Source organism: Panulirus ornatus, chromosome 29 (genome assembly GCF_036320965.1).
Source record: "Panulirus ornatus isolate Po-2019 chromosome 29, ASM3632096v1, whole genome shotgun sequence".
In the NCBI taxonomy this organism is placed as follows: domain Eukaryota; kingdom Metazoa; phylum Arthropoda; class Malacostraca; order Decapoda; family Palinuridae; genus Panulirus; species Panulirus ornatus.
In genome coordinates, this window is record NC_092252.1 from 12,198,036 (window position 1) to 12,220,657 (window position 22,622).

At 46.6% G+C, this 22,622-nt stretch overlaps 1 protein-coding gene across 3 annotated transcripts in view; it reads right to left on the reverse strand.

The window, feature by feature from the left end:
• The window catches only part of LOC139758115 (uncharacterized), a 357,618-nt gene that overhangs the window by 211,829 nt on the left and 123,167 nt on the right, over positions 1–22,622 (reverse strand). For 2 of the 3 annotated variants that reach the window (XM_071679217.1, XM_071679215.1), the window contains exon 2: positions 18,482–19,896. In XM_071679217.1, the coding sequence (XP_071535318.1) occupies positions 18,482–19,546 (1,065 nt within the window). In that variant the 5' untranslated portion in view covers positions 19,547–19,896. The remainder of the gene's footprint in view (positions 1–18,481; positions 19,897–22,622) is intronic. The other variant, XM_071679216.1, reaches the window with a different exon arrangement.

The following is a 22,622-nucleotide window of genomic DNA, read 5'->3' on the forward strand; positions in this document are numbered from 1 at the left end:
GATAATAACAACAGGTTGGGTATTCATATAAAAGAAAACGAAGAAGAGAAAGCAAGACGAATAACGACACTAATCAGAATAACAAGGTGAGAAAATCCAGCCTGACCTGCGACTCCATTCAGGGCATCTGAGTAAGGACTCAGGCAGGCAGGGGGCTGAACTGTCCAGGCACAGTGTTTAAAAAACCTGGGGCGGGTTAGGGTTGACATAAACCTGAGCTTCTCATCTCAGGTGAGACAGACTGTTCCAAAAATATAAATGTTAAGCTGCTATACTGCTGATGTCATCATTACTACATGTCCTCATTGGCCAAACTTCGAGCTTATGGCAATTTTTTCTGGCGAAGGAGACTTCTTCCGCACACACACACAAAATCACTAACCTTATCACATGGATAAATTGTCCTCCCCTGCCGAGTACTGGTGGATGTTAACAAACCTCTACAGTCGGAGAGATCACTCGGCTAGGAAACGACCCTATGTCCTCTACCGCTCGCTGTGGCTCAGTAAACATGCAACCCCTGGTGTAATGACAATAACAACAAGACCGTAAACGCCAGATGGGTCGTGTACCGAGGGGAAATTATTACTAGAAAGTTCAATCCTCTAACCTTCATGCAGAGATAATCCCTGGCTGCAGTGACACAGTTTGGAATGACGACGAGTTGTGTCAGTGAGTCCCGCCCACCCCCTTCCCTCACGTGCGTGTACACGACGCGATGTTATCGGGCTCAACTCACTCACCCAGGCAGAACCTAACGCAGTGCCGTTCGGTCGACAACGTTACGAGAGGGAAAACTAAAGACACCGTCTGTGTACTGATGATGGCAAATATGTGGGTGGGGTTAGACGTGCAAGTGACTCTCACCCATGTCATCTACGACGGAAGTCCGTGTGAGGCTAAATTTTTTGCAAGGGGAAAAAAAAAAGAAAACTTCTCCAACTCTGAAATAACGTCATCAAAATCTATTCAAACTACAACTCTGCTCTAACAAACTTCTTGCATTTTTGATACCGTGGCCGCACCCGTGGCACCAAATAATTCATCCGAGGTGGCAAGTGTAATGGAGGCAGGAGACTCCCGTGAAAAGTTAATCAAGGCGCAGGTAATCTAATTCTCTTCCTCTCCTCCGCCTGTGGACATATTATGCCATGAAAAGCCTCCGTTCCACAATGTTCCCTCTCTACCAGGCTTAAATAACCGTGCCAAGATTAGCCCGGACACAGCCTTGGCCAAAACTTGTTACGGCAAATATGTATCGCGGGTAAAAACAATTGATCTGAGGGAAAATAAATAACAATAAATGCGAACAATAATGAATTATAATTCTATTCCCGACTGCCTTTTCTTGCCTTACTGAGGTGGCGTCAGGAACAAACAACAGAAGTGTCCTCAATTTTTACAAAAAACCACGCCACTCTACAGCGTCGTGTGTAATACAGCAAAACCAGAGCCTTCCATCCGGAGCCAAGCCCCACAGGTTAATTCGAGGTTTGTCTAGACCGCTTTATATATCCCCTACTCAAACTCCACTGACAGTACGCCACCCCTCCCCACATACCACATCGATCCAATATAGACACCGATACCCGAGAGCTTCCTCTACTCCCTTCGATCTCGTTCTCATTCTCCTGCAAGCTACGTCCTCAACAGGTCTGACTGTTCAGATGAACGAGTGTAGTCTGATCCCAAACCGGACTGCAGAGGGTACAGACGACCCCTCGAACACCAACACAACATGTACGTCCCTTTAAGGTACGTAAGTTTAATCTCCCCACACAACGTCTGCCTCTAGCTAAAAAACCCCAATCAACGAGTCAAAATTATAACAGTCTGATCGCGTATGGGGGAGTCAAGGTAACAATTACCTTAGTCTGAAGTTTGGGTGGAAGCCTCCTCTTCGGCCCCCCGGAACCATCAGCGGGGAATCCGAATGTTGCCCTCTATCAGAATATTCTAAAATGTTGTTAAAATTCAACAGAGTTTTCCCCAGATTTGCATATTAACAAGTTACTTATAAGTTGCAGGCTCCAGCATCAAAGTTTCCAGACCCACCTGGAATCTACATGGAATATTTCTCCGTATGGGAGAGAGTGGTTATGGAATGCGTCACCGGTGCTAAGACCAGCGTGTTACACATCTGGAAACTCCTCCGAGATGGTAAAATATCCGAGTATTGGGACAATATCATTTCAGAGACAATAAAACCCGGGATGACCTCAGGGGATGGTGAGCCAGCCAGATCCTCTCCTCCTCATTCCAGGGGTATCCACCTCACCACAGCAGCTACACAGACGATAGAACAGCATTGATGAGCTTAAGGACTTAGGGAAGCCATTTCGCCTCTTAACTTCTCGAATGCTCAGGAACGTCAAGCCGATCCTGGTGCAGAGCCATTCTCTGTTACGAGAATGATGGCACAAAAGCAGACCCACTCATCCCGTGACATTCACTATCAATTGCTATGAATAATTCATATGTCCTACACACAAAAAAAAAATTACTGCATCTCTAATATCTTGTAAGTACTTGCATAAATTATACATAAAGATGACAAGACACTTTGGGTATCCGGTGCATGTTACGATCTCAGTTGAACCTTACGTTCTATTACCTGCCCCTCTGCACAGCCCTACTCTGGATGGTTACAATATCCTTGAGCCTCTAGGGTGATATACACCCTTATAGATGAATTATGAGTTCCTCTTGAAAATCATTTACAGGAACACAGCCACGATGTATACGTAAACTACAATCATTTAGATCTCATTTTCAGTTTCCACAATCAGCGCGTCTACACTCAACCCTCTTAACATCTATGAAAGTGTCAAGCTTTTGAATCGTCTGATACACCGCACCAGATCTCTTAGCCTAATGTCAAAGAGAAAAACTCGAACAAAAATTGCAGCCACATTACGATACCTATGCATTCCCCATGACCGAAACGACGGACGCACACCGCACAGCACTGGCTCAAGAGTTACGACGGTGAGTCAGGGTAGGGTGTGCGACCCCGTCATCCCCCTCTGGGTACGACGCGACGGTACGACTCTTGGGTAGGACGGCCTGACTACACCCTGATCCTCAAGTCAAAAGTCGCGTCGTCATACGTGAGGGTCGTAGACGTTGTGCTTACGATGAAAGATCCTGGACGACCTCCTGCTGTGAGGTCACTAACCTGCCTCTTCCTCACCGTAGGCTCCTTGGACGACCTCCTGCTGTGAGGTCACTAACCCGACTCTTCACAACAGGATAAATCCTTTTCACAATGGCCGACAAATGAAAGAAAACCCTTTGTTTGTCGTCTCCTTACAACCCCCTGAGTCAACCAACATTCTTCCAACGCCCCACGAACACTCTTCCGAAACCCGTCACAAGCAAGGATCGTAACATCTTTCAGGCCACCGTCACATCCTCCTACCGTCCGTAACCACTCTCTATCATCTTAACATCTCTCCACTAACATCAACGCCTTCGCTTCACCTCGTAACATCGCCGATAACCTCCTTACACGAGCAGCAACTTTGACGTAACAAACCAGAGACCGTAACATTCCTGGAGGCACTTCAATCGTCCCTCTGGTCCCGGCAAGATAATATTAAGTGCCCGTAAAATACGCCCAATGAAACGGTGACGTTCTTTTGACCCAGTTCACAGCACGTCTGCCCAGAACCGATGACATCCATCGTCACCCCACACCGTTGCGCCAGTACCCTTGACACTCCTTCTTAAGCATACGACATCCCTCTAGCACTCCAAACATCAGTCCAATTAATGTGGCATCTTTCTGGTACCAATTACCCATCTCCAGACCCAAGAACTTCACCTCAGCAATCATAAGACATCCTTCCAGCTCGCCATATATCGCCCCAATAACCATATCATCATCCCTCCAGTCTTCATAGCCTAACTCCTCTGATGGCAACATCAACTAAGTATCTTTTACGTCATCCTTGTATCCTTTGAGATCCCTCCAAAACCCGAAACACCGCCCCAGCGACCTGCAACATGACCCTCCAGTACGTCTTCACTTCCTTCCTATAACCCGACAAGAACTGTTATCATATTCTTGTCGCTCGCAACATTTGTCTAATGCCTGAAACACGCATCCAACATTCGTTGCACCAGCCAAGCATCTGCAACATATCCAAAACCCCTATCAGCCGCTGAGCAACTGCAGCATCCTTCCAATTCTCGCAACATTCTCCCTGGATCTGTAACATTCCCCAAACACTTAATTACAATCCTTTCAAAACTCGTAACATTTCCCCCAGACTACCTTCTCCGTTCCAGTCAATCTATTGTATAAATCTTCATGCATTGTCTCGAGGATTTCAACGTTTGACTGACTCTCCCATGAACACCCGTCCAGCACTTGAATGATTCTTCTGACACTCGTACCATTTCCTCGCCTCTTGTAACGTCTTAAGTACCTCCGCCAACACTCTAACAGCTGCAACATTCCTGCAATTCCGGCAAATTCAAGCAACTGTCCTGTAACACCCACGAGACAGAGCATTACTCTCACACACCACGGGGAACCTCATTACTTCCCCTCCTCCTCCTCCAGTAGGCAGCATCTCCCTGCAGTGCGCCCTCACTTCCCCCGGTCCAGCAGGCAGCAGCTTCCCCCCCTGAGCCGCACATCTAATAACAACTTCTCCCTTCAGGACTCATTACCACCGACCGGGGATAAATCATCGTTATAATCTTCCACAAACTGCCATCCATCTTCCTGCCGGCAAATTCCCTTTATTACCCACGAAAATAATGACCTATGTGGCCGGCGAGGGAAGGTTTAGGATGAGGCCAACACATCCGTACCACGAGCAGATGGAACTCTACAGCCCCAGCACAGATCTGACCCCTTACCTCGCACCGCGAGGGTGTGCTGTCGAGGTCTTACCTTCCCCACAACCCACGCAGCCTTCTTCCTCCCTCTCCAAGGTTTAGGGGATCGCGGATAATGGCTCGCGTCTTCTCCCAGATTGAAAAAGAAATTATCCACCCGAGTTTGTGATTTGCACCCGAGAGAAAGAAATTGGAGAAGTATCTTCTCGGATATTAGCGGAAAAGTATCCCCGGAGCAGGAGGAGGAAAGTTTGGTAATGCAATTTCTTCTTGCGTTGGCGTCTCCCACGCCAACTTTGACGGATCGACTGTGCAGATTATATTTCCCTACGACAGTACCGCGGACGACTACCGCTATGGGTGTGTCGGTCGCCGTCTGTAGCTACGCGTCACAGAACCACAACATCCTTACCTCTAAGATGTCTGGCAGACAGGCTCCGGGAGCTCATTTCCACCCGTGCAGCTAGCTCGGCCAGCTCTCCACACGTTTCCCCAAAGATCACGGGGAAACTTTTCTTGTTGCAACGCTCTTGCCAACACCACTGCTGTGTGTGTGTGTGTGTGTGTGTGTGTGTGTGAGGGCTGATCACAACACTTGGGGAAACTTATCTAATTTTTCCATGATCACGTACCGTGTCTGCCCAGTGATGCTCCAGACGCCAGCTGGAGGCCAAGCAAAATCTGGGACCTGATCTTGCGATGGTCTCCCGGTCGTATGTTTCTCATGCTGTGCCTAACCTTCTCCGTTCCAGCCGGTGCACTGCACAAGTCTGCTTGCACTGCCACATGGATTCTAATGTTTCACTGACTCACCGCCTGCTTATACCTCAGTAATCTCTCTGTCATTAATAAATGCCTGTAAGCAACTGGCTCTGCTTATACCTCAGTAATCTCTCTGTCATTAATAAATGTTTGTCAGCAACTGGCGCATGGATGTGGGAAGTGGATGTGATCTGAGCATTTCCGTCAATTGCTCGATTTATATCGTTCTCAGTGTCCACATCTTATTACCTTGCTCGCTGATACTGTAGCTGACTGTGAAGGTGATGCACACTGAGAACTCCCGTAACACATTCACTCCAAAGTCTATAGGAACACCATAACTGGTTTTCGGGGGCTGTCCTCTACCGGGGGCTATCCTCTGCCCACGCATCTGAATCTCCGGCCAAGCCTTATTGGTGAGGACCTGGTCTTATCAGGCTGTTTGGTGCTCCAGCTCCCCATTCATCTTGTGATGTCCAACCTGGCTGGCGTGCGATCCACCCTGGCAGAGGCAACCCAGTATGTTATCTACGCGTGGGCCTCATGATGAACCTACATTCTCAGTGCATATCCTTCAGCATCTCTCCTCATCAGTGGATCGAATTCTAACAAGGAGATTTCTTCGCGTATTGAAGACTCAGCTGCTTCAAGTACCTTCTACGATGCAATTATGGCGATCAAATGCCCTTAATCACAGTCCCGGTCTTTCAGAATGCTTTCCTGAGTCGATGTGGCCCGTGAAAGACCATCAGAACGTTCTCTAGCTCAATGGATTCGCCGGCACTATACAGTGGCGTTGACACACAACAGCAATCCGGTCGGGAGGGTATTGCCCACACAGAATGGGGTCGTAAAACCAAATCCGTCCCCGATAATCTAACAAATACTGCACAAAAGAAGTATCTGAGAAAACAACGGATTCCTTGTAACAAGAGCACTAATTCCATAATGTTAACAACCATCTAATGCTATGGATAAAGCTAGCAAGAACTCAATATTCTCTCTCTCTCTCTCTCTCTCTCTCTCTCTCTCTCTCTCTCTCTGCATATATCACATCAGAAGGCCGTTCATGGTAATCAGGTTTTGGAATGATCTTGTTTCCCTACGTGCAGACAACCATAATGATGAATAACAATAAACCACAAGAGTTAGGTTATACAATAACGTGTCGAAAGTCAGAAAACCGCAGTATCAAACAGCTTGGTACATCAGACCCTTTCACCAAGGAAGCCGTAGACTCAACCCTGAGGATATATGGCAGCCACTGAGCTCAGAGTGGTGAGGGAAATAAGAAAATACGTGAAAAACACTCACGCAAGATAAATACCGAGATGACATACAAACAAACGTGTACTTGGGCAGCAGGCATGTGAGGACAAATAACAACACAATTACTGTACACATTTCAGCGCAGGAGGAAAAAAAAACCCTGGAGCGAACATGCATCCACTCATTTCCTCTCACAACGCATAAATTATCATCATAAAACTGGGCGGCTCTCCTGCCATTATGATAATCTCTCTCTCAGAACAAGGGAAAAACTGGCCCTCTTGAAATTCTTAACGAGGGGATGAAAGCCTCGCGACAGAAAATGGGAATAAATCATAATATTCTCCCACTATATAACCTCGTACCCTCGCTCACCCACCAACCCTCATCCTTTCTGAGGTTAACATCCATACATCACTGTCATTAGTCGGAAGGCCGGCTATGGGTGTGTTTGTATACAAGCGTCCCTACGACTCCGCGCCCGCGCGCATGTGGGCGGAGGCCCGCATCCGTGCGCGTAAGCATACGCCAACGGAGATTTATCTGCGTCTTTCTACAGGCGAGAAAATCAGTATTTCAGATTCCCGTGCCTAGCCCAGCAAAACAAATTCAGAAGCCACATGGGCCATCTCAGCCGGGCAGCAACTGGCTATACGTCACCAGTAACTCACCACTACCCAGGACACACACACACACACACACACACACACACACCAACTGCCATCCATCACCCCGGCACACTCCACTCACTACGCTGCTTCCTGCACCAACCACTCCCATCCATCATGAAGCGCAACACCACCACCTCCACCACCACGCAGGCGTCCACAACATACACCTCTAAATCACGCTCCACCACTGCCGTGCGATCCCGACGTCTAATCTCAGGCCTAATTAACAAATCACTGTCATATTGTGCTGAAGACAATTAGACCATGATTCCCTCCTGTGTTGAGGACGCCTCCGTCCGTCGGGGAAAACAAGAAGTAATCACCGAGAGGCGAAAGGCTGATCTCGTAGCCTGTGAGTGGACGCTGCGTTACGTCGGCTTTCGAGATTTGCCCTCCTCCCTCCCAGAACCAGCCAGCAATGTTTCTCCTCTGAACAGTCAAGCTACCTCTAGCCTGCAGCCTTATGTTTACACACCCCGCACACACACACACACATATGTTCCCCTCGTCTTCCTATAAGGGAAGCTATCAGGTGGGTCGCCTGGTATGGGTGAACGAAGTCATCAGCGCCGAAACAATACGAGGCTTGCGCTGCAAACTGCGGCAGGTCTAAATAGTGACAGAGTGATCGTTAACTTATGATGTAACAGTCGTACATTACAAATGAGACGACCCAGTGAGGCAACAACAGACGTACAACACACTTCTGTGTCAGACATCAATATCATCAGGAGAAGGTATGGCCGACTGTGGATGGAGATCCAAGCTAATTCTCTTAACACTGGACGGACTGCTGAACCTACTGGGTCAGTAATGACGTTGTTCCGCAATAGGGACATGCACCTGTGATCCGTGATACAGGCGTAAACACGAAAAAGACTATGTTCACAATAGGAATTACTTCCATTCTACTCTTGCACAGGCGTGGCAACGCAGCAAGCGGTGTGGAAATGGTCTAGCACCGCTCGTGTTTAATCCATAGTTCCCGGCTCAGCAGGCTGTATTTACAATGACAGTTAATGCCATCATCATTCAGTATTTCTTTATTTCTCACGCAAAACAAGCTCTCCCGAGCCACTCCACTATTTTCGACGGTGCGATCCCGTGGCAAGCACATGTGTCTGTACTCGAAGCACATCAGGGAACGGTACTACACTGACTGCTACGTGCACACGTATCAGCAACACCCTCAAGCCAACATGCTGTTGTCAGTGGTGGTCGAAGCCAACTTCGCCCCTGATATATCGTCCTATCCTAGCCCTCATACCAGAGGCTTGCGCCATCCCAGCACTCTTGTTTGGGCCATCCCAGCCTCTTAACTAAGCATGGCTTTTCCAGCCCTCTTACCAGTCATACCATTCCACCTCTCATACCACTGAGCAATCCATCCATGTCCCTCTTACCAGTGGGCAAGGCCATCCCGCTTACAAGAAACCTAAGCCGTCCCGTCCCTGCCCCTCTTACCAGAGAGCTAGGCCATCCCTCCCTCTATATACCCCGGCCACTGTTTTCTGTCACGTGAATATCTTTGGTGATTTCCCCTGGGCCGGCTGAGCGACGGTTCCGACCCACATCCAATATGGAGCTCTGTCCGCCGGTAGGCGATTCATCAACAACGCCAAACACATATTAATCTCATGAAGAGGCAATACCCCTCACCCGCTCGTACAACCCAGCTGTCGACGCCTCTGCTGGCAGCCCATGAGATGGTATTACACAGGGGGAAGTTATGTGCTACGAGTCAGCGTTGCCGCAAAGACCCAACTGACCAAGTCAGGCTTTTCGTCATGAGATATAAGAGGTTCATACTGAACAGCAAATAAAAGACTTCGATTCATTTCACTAGTGTCATATTACTCTAAAAGTTTAATGCTCTTCAGACACGAGTAACACAGAAAAAGTAACCAAAAACATTTTCAGAGAAACAATATGAATATCAGCGATATATATATATATATATATATATATATATATATATATATATATATATATATATATATAAATATATAAATATATAAATATATAAATATATAAATATATAAATATATATATATATATATATATATATATATAGTTCTCTGACTTAAAGAAGACACATGTTAATCATGAACTGCTGAGCATCTTCAGGCATGAGGGGAATACCTGCAGCGTCCAGTTAGAGGATGCCTCCCTCTCTCTCTCCTCTAATAAGCTACGAGACTGATATGCGTCCCGTGCCAAGCATAACAGGAGGCCAGAGAGGCTCCCCGCCCCACCACCCAGAGGTGCCGGGGTGGGCAGGGGGCCTTATCCAGCTCCTGACGCCCTTATCAAGCCTCGCAGGCCATTCTCCCAGGCAGCCACAACCCCACTAACACAACCCAACCCGCCTATCTCGGTCTGATAGCTTATCACACAAGAATATTCCGCACTGCTGGACTTATCAATGGACTGAGCGCCTGCCCGGGAACTGAGTTAGGGGATCCAATTTCCCAGGGTGAGTTTTCTTAATGCAGATCAGAACACTGGTGGACGGACTCGATGTGGGAGTGGCTGGACCGAAACCCTAGCTGCGGTAGGTGGATACGGGAACATCCAGCCAGTGGGAAGAGGAGAAGGATTTGTGAGGATAGACAGGAGCAGGACGAGGTCAGTAAGAATCAGGCAAGGTGCGAACCTGGGCACGGAGAGGAAGGATGACAACACGAGTTGAAGAAAGCTAATGGTAACCAAGAAATCAAACCCATCTTCAGTGAGAAACTATATCATCACTGAGACGTGAAAAAAGTGCTCAAACACTAGAAGTTTTAGCTCCATGAGAAGGAAAAAAAGGGACTGGGATGTCACACAGTGGTGCACCACCGTCCCCGATTCTCACATAGTTTCCAAGGTCTCTAAAACAGTGGTTCCTAAAGTGGTGGTGTGACTGAGGGTCGATGAAGGTCCAGTAAGTCTGTGGTGGGGTCGACAGTTTCAAAAGATTGGGAACAAAGACAGAAGCATTCGACCCTGGGAAAGGAAAACAAATAATCTATTTTTCTTCATCTCCGACGAGCTATCTCAATTCACCATCATTTCTTTTTAACAAAGTTCATATACTTCGCTGTGGAATGGCCAAGTTCATCTTGGCACAGATCAACAATAATCATACCGTGAAATCATACTGACTTTGCTCACGTACGACTAACCTGTTATCGCACGACATCGAAGGAAAATGCTTCATACAAACTTTGTAACAGCTAATGGAAGATCTGTCGAAGATGATATGACACGTAAAATGAGAGAGCCTCTTTTTTTTTTTTTCAAATAAATCACAGATTTTCAAAATATAAAAATATAAACATTTCGAGGGAACTTCAGGGAATTACATTCCCTTTTATACATACGTAATGATGGGAGATCTGACTCAAAGGCTTCCTCTTTCTAAGTATACAACGCATATGTTAATACCTGAGCCTAACTACACAGCAGCGTTACAAAGGATTCAGGCCAAGGCAGAGGGATAAACACAGAGGTAAACGAATGTACGGGAGTTAATCTGCAACTTTGCAAAACTATGAGACTAGAGAGGATGAAGGAGATTCAGGTGGTGAGTCACGAGAGACAATAACGAGGACCTGGTATGGTGCAGTCATGAGGGAGGAGTGGAGGATACGGTAGATGGGCAAAGGCAAGTCTGAAGCAAGTGAGCTTCGTCGACTGACCACAGGATCGGAGACATAACAACATCACAAGAGGAGTAAGTCACCAGGTCCCGCAGGTTCCACCAAGCGCTGAGATGGCATATAGACGAGGGAGAGCGGGAGCGATGGAGAGGTCCAGATCTAAGAGCCACTCGGGCTGGAGGCGGACATACCGGCCAGAGCCACAAGGTCCTCCACTAACGACCCAGTATAGACCCCGATCCCTCCCTCCCTTCCTTCTACCGAGCGTCGAACAGAAGCGTCGCAGCAACTAACCCAATTCATTAATAAACACACCTTACAACCAAACTGACTTGATGAAGATGAACTACCTTCACCACGTTGGTGTCATCCAACCGCCCGTACTTTACGGTTAGGTACAAACCCCTTCCTAACAGTATGATTTACGGATGCAATGAACACTGCTCGTGCCCAGCATGTTCTGGTCCAACCAACAAGAGTCCTGAAGTGACCTGTGGTTTTACGGAGAGTAAGTTTGTTCGGCAGTCGCTTGGTTACTTGACCACATCAACGCATACGTGTCCACAATCACATGCATTCTGATATGTTAACGCTCACGCAACATTAACCATGAGTAAGTTCGTTTGTGAACCGGTAGCTTGAATTTATAATGAAATAACTATAGAGTATAAACAATTACTTCGTTTATACCTTAACTTAGATGCACAGTGGGGAAGGCACTTCAATACGGAGGTACCTTACCTGGGTCAGGTCGGTTCCCCAAATGAAATAGAAAACATAACAGTCCTAACCTTTTTTTTTTCTGGCCATGAAATCAACCAAGCCGTTGGGAACTAAGTCCACAAAAACGTACCCAGGCAACTCTTATAAATAACTTTCATCGTATCAGTGGTTCTGATTTTCACAACTTTTGAAACCTAGCCACCGTGAGCGGAACTTATGATAAACAAGCCGCCAGCTGAAAACTGTAAACCTCCCGCTCTCGGTAAATAACAATAACAAAAACAAACTCCGTCTTGGGCCGCTGTAAAGGGAACTAGTTAAGTTCCTTCATTATTTTACCTGACCAATCTTTCAACACCTAATTCACGGTCTCCAAGCTGTGAGATTTAACAGTCTAAGGAGGCGACTTAATTCTACAATCCGTGTGATAGGGTGGAGACCCATGAGTCACCCACAGGCTAATTCCAAACTATACCTCATGAATGGTTTAATTCTGACGCTGTAGTAGTTCAAAACTATATTATTTACACCCACTAAGGGGAGTGTTTGCCTTAGAATTCAGTTCACTTCCTCCCCTCGACGGGACTAAAATAAGTTTCCCACGAGACCTCAAGCACCAGCAAGTTCTTCTTCATCAAACTACAACTTGGTTTCCTTTACAGTGATTGGCTCACCGGCAGGAAGACTTGTGAGCAGCTGCAGGCACACACACCTCCCTCGCCCAAGGATAAATGCACCACAGGTAAAGATACGGTGCAGCACACCCAAGATCCAACCTTTCGAGTCGCTTCATCCGGAAGGCTCCCCCAAAAAAAGAATAAATAAATAATGGGTGATATATCAAACAGGGGGGGGGTGTGGGGGGCCCTCTTTACAGCTCAGGGGGACTCATCTATCTTGCGTAAACCCGCCCAAGATAACTATAAACACCAAACGTTTAACAATAACCCCGGCGAGGATTTGGAACATATAACAACAAACTTCCCTTCACTTACAGCTTCCACAACCATGCTGTAAATTTCGGTGCAAAATCTAATTAATGTCTTTTACAAGTTTACGAGGACCGAGAGGCGGGCAATTCATCCCTATAGAACAACGGTCTTCTGAGGTAATTACTCCCAGTCAGAGGTCGTAAATTCACGTCGGTTATAATTCATGGTGACGTTTAAACCATTATCACCCAACGTGTATATTTGGTATGCAAACGCCGTAGGTAAATTACCATCCCAGTGACACTTCTATTGAAACTAGTTCTTGGAATAAATTGCATTCGGGCAATTATCATTACAATTCAAGTGCAATTTGCATGTAATATCGTCAAGGCGAACGACCCGTAGTTCTGCTGCCTTTGGTCTTGTCGACACAGGCAACTCTATAACCGAGACGACATTCTTGTCGTCTACGTAATCATAAAGACAGATTCAAGATTTCTAATTATAATGTAACATCAGTATCGCGCTAATGCTACTTCGCAATCGTCCTACTGCATGATATTCAGGCGGGTTGGTACTATATGTAAGCTAACGTAATGCTTCTTGTACTTTCCTACATTCTTCCATAGAAAACATGCGAGTGTATAGCTGCTTCCGATGCCATAAACAGACCACATCATTCTGATGTCACTCACCTCCTTCCCCGCTATACCTCACACACACACACACACAGTACATGGACGTATGGTCCCTACAAAGCAGCCATCGTGTCGAACACACACCATCAGTTTCCCATCCATTCTTTTTTCTTTTGGAGCCGCGTCAACCTCCCAAGCTGGTACCAAGGTGTAGTGTTTCCCCTGCACACGGTTAGGTGTACTGAGGCCACGGCCCTCGGGGACTAACGTACTACCCACGTCCAGACTGGGCCAGTATATATATATACTATACACATACTTGTTTGTTCCGTGAGTTGCACGAGGTCACTCAGGGGTCCGCATTGTTTCTCATACCTGCAGGCAGCGGGCTGTGAAGTTCCGAGGCCCCGAGGGATCACTGTCCTGCCTCTTACCGATACCAGCGATCATTACAGTGGTGGAAATTTCGTATATGCTTTCAAGCCATTCATGCCCACGGGGGCGATATTTCCGAGGCTGTAGAGGGAACCACGGCTTCCGTGATGTTACGAGGTGAGGTATGGAACATATCTCTCCCATCTGTGCTCCGGGGCAGCAGCTATCATGATTTCTGACTGAGGTCACTCCGGCCTGTGAATTATCTTTCCACATTACCTAACACACAATTTCGCCCCCGTATTAAAGGGTGATGGTGGTCAGCGCACGATTATTTTAGTTCGGGGATGACATGTGATCTGAGGAGTGCCATGGTCATTCTGCCTTCTCCATTTTTAAGGTTCACAAAACCGCAATACAATTAATCCATTACTCCAAACATAACAAACTTAGCTGCTGCGGTACACTTGAAGGAAAAAAAAAAAAAAGATATAGACCAAACAATGTTATATATTTATACACCGACCCCGCCTGTGTATCAAAAACAATCAACCGACCCACTTTTTCAGGCAAGTCTACACTCTCTCGTACAATGAAGTAATCAATCATTCAGGCTCTCGAATCCACAATACTACTTTTTTTGGTACAAACCATCGACCAGCTGAGTACACAAGACCACTACCAGACACGACCTGAGATACGATATACGAAACCGGAGTTTGAGAGATAACTACATGCAAGCACTAGGACGAACCTCTCCGACAGTGCCTGACGTAAAGGAAGCTGTGCGTTACCAGCGATACAAACAGTCAACCCAGTGTTCCGCGTGCAATGAACCATCCACCGCTTCAGGTGACAATGAACCATCCACCGCTTCAGGTGACAATGAACCATCCACCGCTTCAGGTGACAATGAACCATCCACCGCTTCAGGTGACAATGAACCATCCACCGCTTGAGGTGACAATGAACCATCCATCGCTTCAGGTGACAATGAACCATCCACCGCTTCAGGTGACAAGCCCCAACCACCACCACCACCACACAGCATAATGGACGCCTTCTTTCTCTCAAGGGCCTGAACAAGTCACGTCAAATCTCCCGGGAATCCTGCGTTTACTGGCGGCTTCTGGCAACAATGGGCAGGCTCCTAAGGGAAATTCCCGGGCCAAGAATTTATTGTTGTCAACACAAAAGGACACACCCGCCCGACATTTCGATGAAAAAAAAAGATAAAAAAAATACTAATCTCCCAGAGATGACGACAATTAGATTTGATATATACAAATCCCTGTCATACAACATTATTCTTTCGATAATGAACAATAACCTACGATTAATTTTGTTATCATCAGAAGTAAACTCGTATTGTTCAATCCCTTGAATTCCACTATATGCGCACCGAGCCGTTTTCGTTTAAATAATTGACCGAGAGCTTCAGAAAAAAAAAAAATGGAAATAATTTTTATCAGCTATTTTTTTTGGTAGACTTTTTTTTTTTTTTTTAACGGGACCACCGGCCGTTGTCGTTCGTGATTTTTGGGCATTTTCAGGCCAAACTCTGACGGTGGAATATTTCAAGCCGTTTACGGCGTGGCCTTTTTATTGTTCGGCCCTCCTTCCGCGGCCACTTATGGAACAGTTGTACACTAAGCACTGTACTCCATCGTCACAGCTGCTGGGCGGCGGTAAGCAAAGCGTCCATCAGGAACTGTGTGTGTGTGTGTGGGCACTACCGCAGCCAGGGGGCGGCGGTATTAAAACTGTACACCAGGAACTGCACGGCATGACCACTGCTGCAGGAGAGGCGGTATATCAAAATTGCACGGTCGGAACTGCACAGCATAACCACTGCTGAAGGAGAGGTGGTAAGAACTGTTTACTTCCTGGAACTGCACGGCATGACCACTGCTGAAGGAGACGTGGTAAGAACTGTTTACTTCCTGGAACTGCACGGCATGACCACTGCTGAAGGAGACGTGGTAAGAACTGTTTACTTCCTGGAACTGCACGGCATGACCACTGCTGAAGGAGTGGTGGTAAGAAAAGCGTATATCAGGAACTGGAGGACAGGCAAGACCAATGCCATAGCATTTGGGGTTAAGTATTTTGCGACAAAACCCGTTCAAAGCTGCACCCGGCCCAGTGTGACCGCTGCAAAGGGAGATACAGGGATACAGGCCCCCGGTACAGCTTCGTTCAAGTCTGTGGGACAGATCACTACTGTCCACGACTGTACCTCAAAAGTGTACATCATCCTGTTTCGTCCACGCCAACTGCAACATGTTGCCACCCCTCATCACACCTGGAGACTAATTGGATTTGCAACTAAGATTCTAAGAACTTGAGGATAATGAAGGATGAAGCCGCGCCAACCGAGATGTTCATCAGGTCTCAGAACGAACTTCGTCATCAACAAGACTTCCTACTAACCTTTCAGTTTTTCTTGCCTACTTTGAGCCAAAAATTGATGAGAAACCGATAAGGCACAGATCTCTTTACCAGTATTCCTCAGACGAAGAAAACATTTCACAAATGGATTTACCTACAAGAATCTCGCATTTGTATATCATCTCTTAGAAAACAGTAAAATGGAGAATACCTTACACTTAGTTACCTTATCGTGGCTTTTGGAGGTTTTCTCCCACAACAGCCCGGTCTCGGGACCCTTACCTTACTTGATGCATACCTTATGCATACTTTACGATGGTTCCGAAGGTTTTCTACCCCTACAGTCCGATCTAGGGACCTCATCTTGCCATAAGGTATACCTTATGATGGTTCTGGAGGTCCTCTACCCGCAACAACTCGGTCTGAGGCCAAATCTGCCGACCAGATCTTCTGCTCGGTCTGGCTGATGGGGGCCGCACCAGACCACAAACCCACGTAAGCACGACATCTTTGGCTGGTCTGGCACACATGGGGTAAAAATCTGACCCAATTGCACACATGCATTCAAAAGTGTGTGTGTGTGTGTGTGTGTGTGTGTGTGTGTGTGTGTGTGTGTGTGTGTGTGTGTGTGTAACGTGGAAAGAAATCTGAGCTCGTGTTGCCCGTTTCTTAACCTTGTACACATGTACCAGGCTTTTACACACACACACACACACACACACACACACACACACACACACGAACATCTCCCCCCCCCTTCCTCTCTCCACTCCAGCCTAAGCCAGGTACCCAATTATCGACCCGTCCCGAGTGAAGGATTAACAACTAGGAGTGGCTGTGGGGCCATTACCGTGTGATTACTATTGGTGTGTTATGGGGGAAAGAGTTTTATCTTTATACTCGCTTCTCTCCGTCTATTAACCTTTTATATATATATATATATATATATATATATATATATATATATATATATATATATATATATATATATATATATATATAATCCTCCCCTCTTTTTTTTTCTTTTTTTTTTAATTTTCCAAAAGAAGGAACAGAGGGGGCCAGGTGAGGATATTCCAAAAAAGGCCCAGTCCTCTGTTCTTAACGCTACCTCGCTAACGCGGGAAATGGCGAATGGTTTAAAAGAAAAAAAGAAAATATATATATATATATCACATCTTTACCCCTATGTGTACTCACACACTACACACCAGCCTAAGCTTGGTTGATCTTTAGACCTACTAACTGTTGGGTCATCAAGGTCATCTGTGTCAAGCTACAACTACCAAGCGAAAAATCCCTCACGTGTTAAGGATAACTTAGACGCAGGATGTGATCAGGTCACCCGTCACCACTCTCTTCTCCATGACGGGCCAAGTCTAAGGCTTCTACCCTTTTCTATGTAACACAGTTCTCCTAATGCTGGTACCATCTTCGCTGCCCTCCTCTGGACCTTCTTTATTAGTTCTTTCTGCCTCTTTAGGTGAAGTACCCAAACCGGACAAGAGTATCCTAGTTTCAGACTTACGTGAGGTATGAACAGCTGGCTGAATACATCCCTCCTCCACATCCTTGACAAGAGGTTCTAATGCTTACCAGCAGACTCTGTCGAGGAAACCGATGCTATCCAAATCTGCCGAAGACGCATACTTGAGCCAGTCACTTACCATACGTGGCAACAAAGGGGGGGAACATCGACGCAGCCACACAGGGTTAACCTCTACCCACGGTAAAGGGAACACTTACCTGAAATAGAAGAAAAAAGTCTGGTTAGTTTAATACATAATATACCCAGGGAAGGGAGACTACAACCATAACTCATTCATATGTATGGCTTATTGTCGTTTAAGCTAAACTATCTTCAAATACGCCTCTCTCTTCTTTCTCCTTACCTTTTCTTACTCTCATCTTTATTATACTGTCCCCCTCAATATCCTTTTATTTCATTATCATTTCTTAGTTGCTGACAAGTGACTGAATATTTGTCCTACATTTTGTAATATTCCTAGAGAAAGGAAACATTACTACATACATACATACATACCATTCCAATATTAATAATAATGATAACTAAAACGAAAATTACATGGAAAAAATATGTACATAATCTTGTCGCTATATCCGTGTGTAGGAGAAATCACATCATATGGCCACAACAGCACTAGGAACCTGGGAGGCTGTTACGACAAGTCAAAAGTACATGGATCAAGGGACGGTATACGTACACTAAAGGCCTTGAGGAAGACTAGACACTGTATGATGCCCTCCATGGTGTCCCCAGCAAGGTTGAAGGAGCCGCAGAGATTCTTGACGCGGCCGGAGAGCCCTCCAGGGCCCTCCACGTGCCCTTCATCGGAACTATCGGGGTCTCGGCCAGTGGAGGGGGGGAAGGCTACTTTAGGCCTGATGGAGATGTGGTTGCCCGAGGGGCGGGAGCGGGCGCGGGTGGGTTGGCGAATGCCGCCCGCACCGATGCCCAAGTCCAGCGGCAGGGACGCCGTGCCCCGCCCTGCTCCCACCAACACCTGTGCCGCGTTTTGGATCCTGTTGTTGTTGAACCTGGGAGCCGCAAGTCCGTTCTCTGCCCCGCTAACCGAGGGCAGCTTTCCATTCTGGACTTTGTGGCGCCTGACGCTCTCCTCGATGGCACGGTAGGTGTGATGGTAGGCGGCGGATGGAAGCCCATTGACGGTGGATCCTGAGGTTGGGTGATCCAGACTCCTCTCCAACCCCCCACCGAACCAACCTACACGCCCTAGTTCCTCTTCCTTGCCTGCCATGTTGACGACGCCACTGGAATAGTTGTTATTCTCCTGAGTCTTTTCGTCGTCTCCATCGTCGTGTGAGGCGGGCTGGGCACACGAACCCAGGGCAGTGCTTATCGTTCGACGGAGCGGTTCCTGTCGCGCCGCCTCGCAGTTCTTGGGGTTGTAGTGGTCTCTGGTCTGCAGGTGTGTACTGCAAGGCACACACGGCTCGCTCCAGGTATGCAAGAGGCGGGCCTCCGGGTAAAGCATACCTGGAATCTGCGTCGGGAGGTGGGCCGAGCCTGGGACGCCCCTCCCGAGGGAACCCATGCACGACCCCCTCATGTGGCCACCCGCCACCGTCACACCTGCGGGCGGCGACGGGGAAGACGACGCCGACGATGACGGCGACGAAGACGAGGAGAAGGCGTTGGAGGACGCTGGGAAGGCGTTGGATGAGGAGGAGGAGAGGTGGGTGGTGGGTGAGGTCTGGGGTGGGAGGGTGCGGACCCCGCGCACGGTAGCGTCTCTCCACACCTCCATGCACGACACTCCCAGGTCTGCGTCACATCTTCCACTCCCCCCTACGCGCAACACATCCGCCACAATACACTAGTGATCTACGTCACACGTATTCCTCGCACACCGTCGTTTTTCACAAGATTCTTAATTATATATAGATATATATATATATATTTTTTCCTTATATGGGAACCACTACACGAAATCTGTCACTTTCTATACCACAATGTTTACTGCTCCGCTTTCTACACCACAATGTTTACTGCTCTAATAAGAGCAAATAATAATCAACTTTTTCTGTTTACCTTTCAAAAATTAAATAAAAAAAAGCTCATTTTCAAGAAATCAGCACTGCAATGAACAAATCAGCACTGCAATGAACAAATCAGCACTGCAATGAACAAAAAAATTTCCTTTATGAATAAAGGCTCCAAACTGTTATATAAATATTTACAGGCTCTGAACTCATATATATATATATATATATATATATATATATATATATATATATATATATATATATATATATATATATGCACACACACACACACACACACACAGAGCAAATAACCAGCCGGAGAGGCAAAAGCAAAACGCTGGTCAACGTGGCGGGGGAGGCAAGTCTCGCGGAAAACACAAAATGCATCGCATCCTTCTCCATTATCTTCTTGCGGATACAGCAACCTCCAAGAGCAAAGAGATGGAATGCGCGCACGAGAGAGAAAGAAGAGAGAGAGAGAGAGAGAGAGAGAGAGAGAGAGAGAGAGAGAGAGAGAGAGAGAGAGAGAGAGATCCGCTTTGTTTACTATTTGCGGTTTGATGAAGGTTTGACGTAAACGCCGCCACTCAACAAAAGAAAATCCCCCTAAAAAAAGAAAAAAAATTGAGAGGGAGAGGAAGCACATAACGGTAATAAAACCAAGAGCAATACAATACGTTGTCACCAATATCCAAAAAGTTGAACGTCCATTCAATATCGTTGTGGTACGGATTGCGGACGGGGGAACAATACGTCCCGAAATGGAATTCGGTAAAGGTATTCGACTTATATAAAGAGGAAAATTTCAGCAGTTTTACGTCAGAATGAATGAGGAATACCCGTGGGCTCGCAAACACACGTCCTGATTCCACGACGCTGTAAAGTCTATGGTGAAGACCAACCACATTTAACTATCAGAAACACGAATGCTAAAAGGACCACAGTGACATGAGGTGTGTCTCTACCCCCTCATCTTTTAGAGCTTGAGACCCTTACAAACGTTTGTCTACCAATCGAAAACCATCTTAATGTTTCCTGTCCTAACAATAAATGACACAATGAAGTTGATGGGAAACATCTTGTGCTCTCACGATTTCATGACATTCTCATTCGCAGCGAAATAGTAAGGCAGTCACAGTGTCTTGTAACACACACACACACACACACACACACACACACACACACACACATAACTTGCTTTTTCATGGCAAAGGTAACAACAACAATGGAGTTCCTCAATACACTTCCCCGGTCCAGTATATATTTCGATCCTTATACTGTAATTCGGCACGAACAGAACACCACCACATTCCACACTCTGAGAAGCAGATGAACAGGCGATAAAAAAAAAGAAAAGAAGAGACACTGAGGGTAACAAATGCCAAATTTCGAAAGCTCGAGAGGGTTCGACTCATTAACATCCCAGCTGTAATCAGCTGGTGAATTTTGGTGTGATCAGCTCCAGGGATAATCAAATTTCCATATTCAATTAGCGTGAGAATCTTGGTGATCACCAGAGTCAGGCGAGGCAGAGCGATGAGGTCACCTCCCAACCTGACGCTGGATCTCTGCACAGAAGCCTCTGTGTGTGTGTGTGTGTGTGTGTGTGTGTGTGTGTGTGTGTGTGTGTGTGTGTGTGTGTGTGTGCGACCAGAGGGCACCGACCTGTGCACTCCCATCAAACGATGACCCATTGCTGCCTGGAGACATGCCTTACCTCTTCTTGGGTCCATTCGATCTCTTTGGTACAAAATAAAAGAGTCCGTCCGCAAGACGGTTTATATACATATATGAGTTGCTGGACTCAACCAGCTGTGAGGCTATATCATCATCAGCTGACGACGAGGTGAGAGTGCAATCTTGTCACAGATCTCGCTTCGAAGAAATGCATCCACTTCCTGCTACTCTCTCTCTCTCTCTCTCTCTCTCTCTCTCTCTCTCTCTCTCTCTCTCTCTCTCTCTCTCTCTCTCGTTAACAGTACTGATACTGAAGGATATACGTTCAGTCACTGAAACAGACAGACACAACCCACCCCCAATATCTTTAAGTCACGCACCGGCCTTAGTTATCTGGACTCCAAAGTCCACGACCTGGTCTTCCAAGAACTATTTAACATCATCAAATCATGGGAGAATCATGTACAGATTCCGCCCTCAGATTTTTACAAATATACCACGAGCAAAGTTGCAATCATTAAAACTTGACCCAGAGATTGCCTGATGTTCGAGAGAGAGAGAGAGAGAGAGAGAGAAAAAAAAAGAAAACCTGATTAAAAAAAAACACAGCCATCGCCCACCACCTAAATGGAACAATGACAAAACACCCATAAATCAATCAGCCATTAACTAAACACCCATAATCTCGTTAGCGTAAAAATGACACTCACAACAGCCATTAGTTAGAAATTTCAGTGATGGATAGCCACGAGCGATTTTCTGTTCTTTCTATACTTAAAACAAGCGACCCTGACCTTTGACCTTCTCAGATGAAACATCGGCTGGGGGTTCTCTTTCGTTCTAAAGAAAACACTCTTATACAGTGTTCAACGATGCCGTGGGATGATTTCCCAGAAAAACGTTATCATTCATAATGTAAACTCCAGTGGAGTAGTGGCTCACGACCTTTTCGGCCCTTCGACTCTCAAAATCCAGTCCTCTTCTTGCTTTCCTCCGATGTGTATCATCATACCAAGTTTTCTAGTAAAACCCAATACCAGACTCTGCAGGTGTCCACCCCCCCCCCCCCCACACACACACACACACACACACACACACACACACACACACACACACACACACACACACACACCCAACCCCACCCCCAGCTGCCGTAACTTA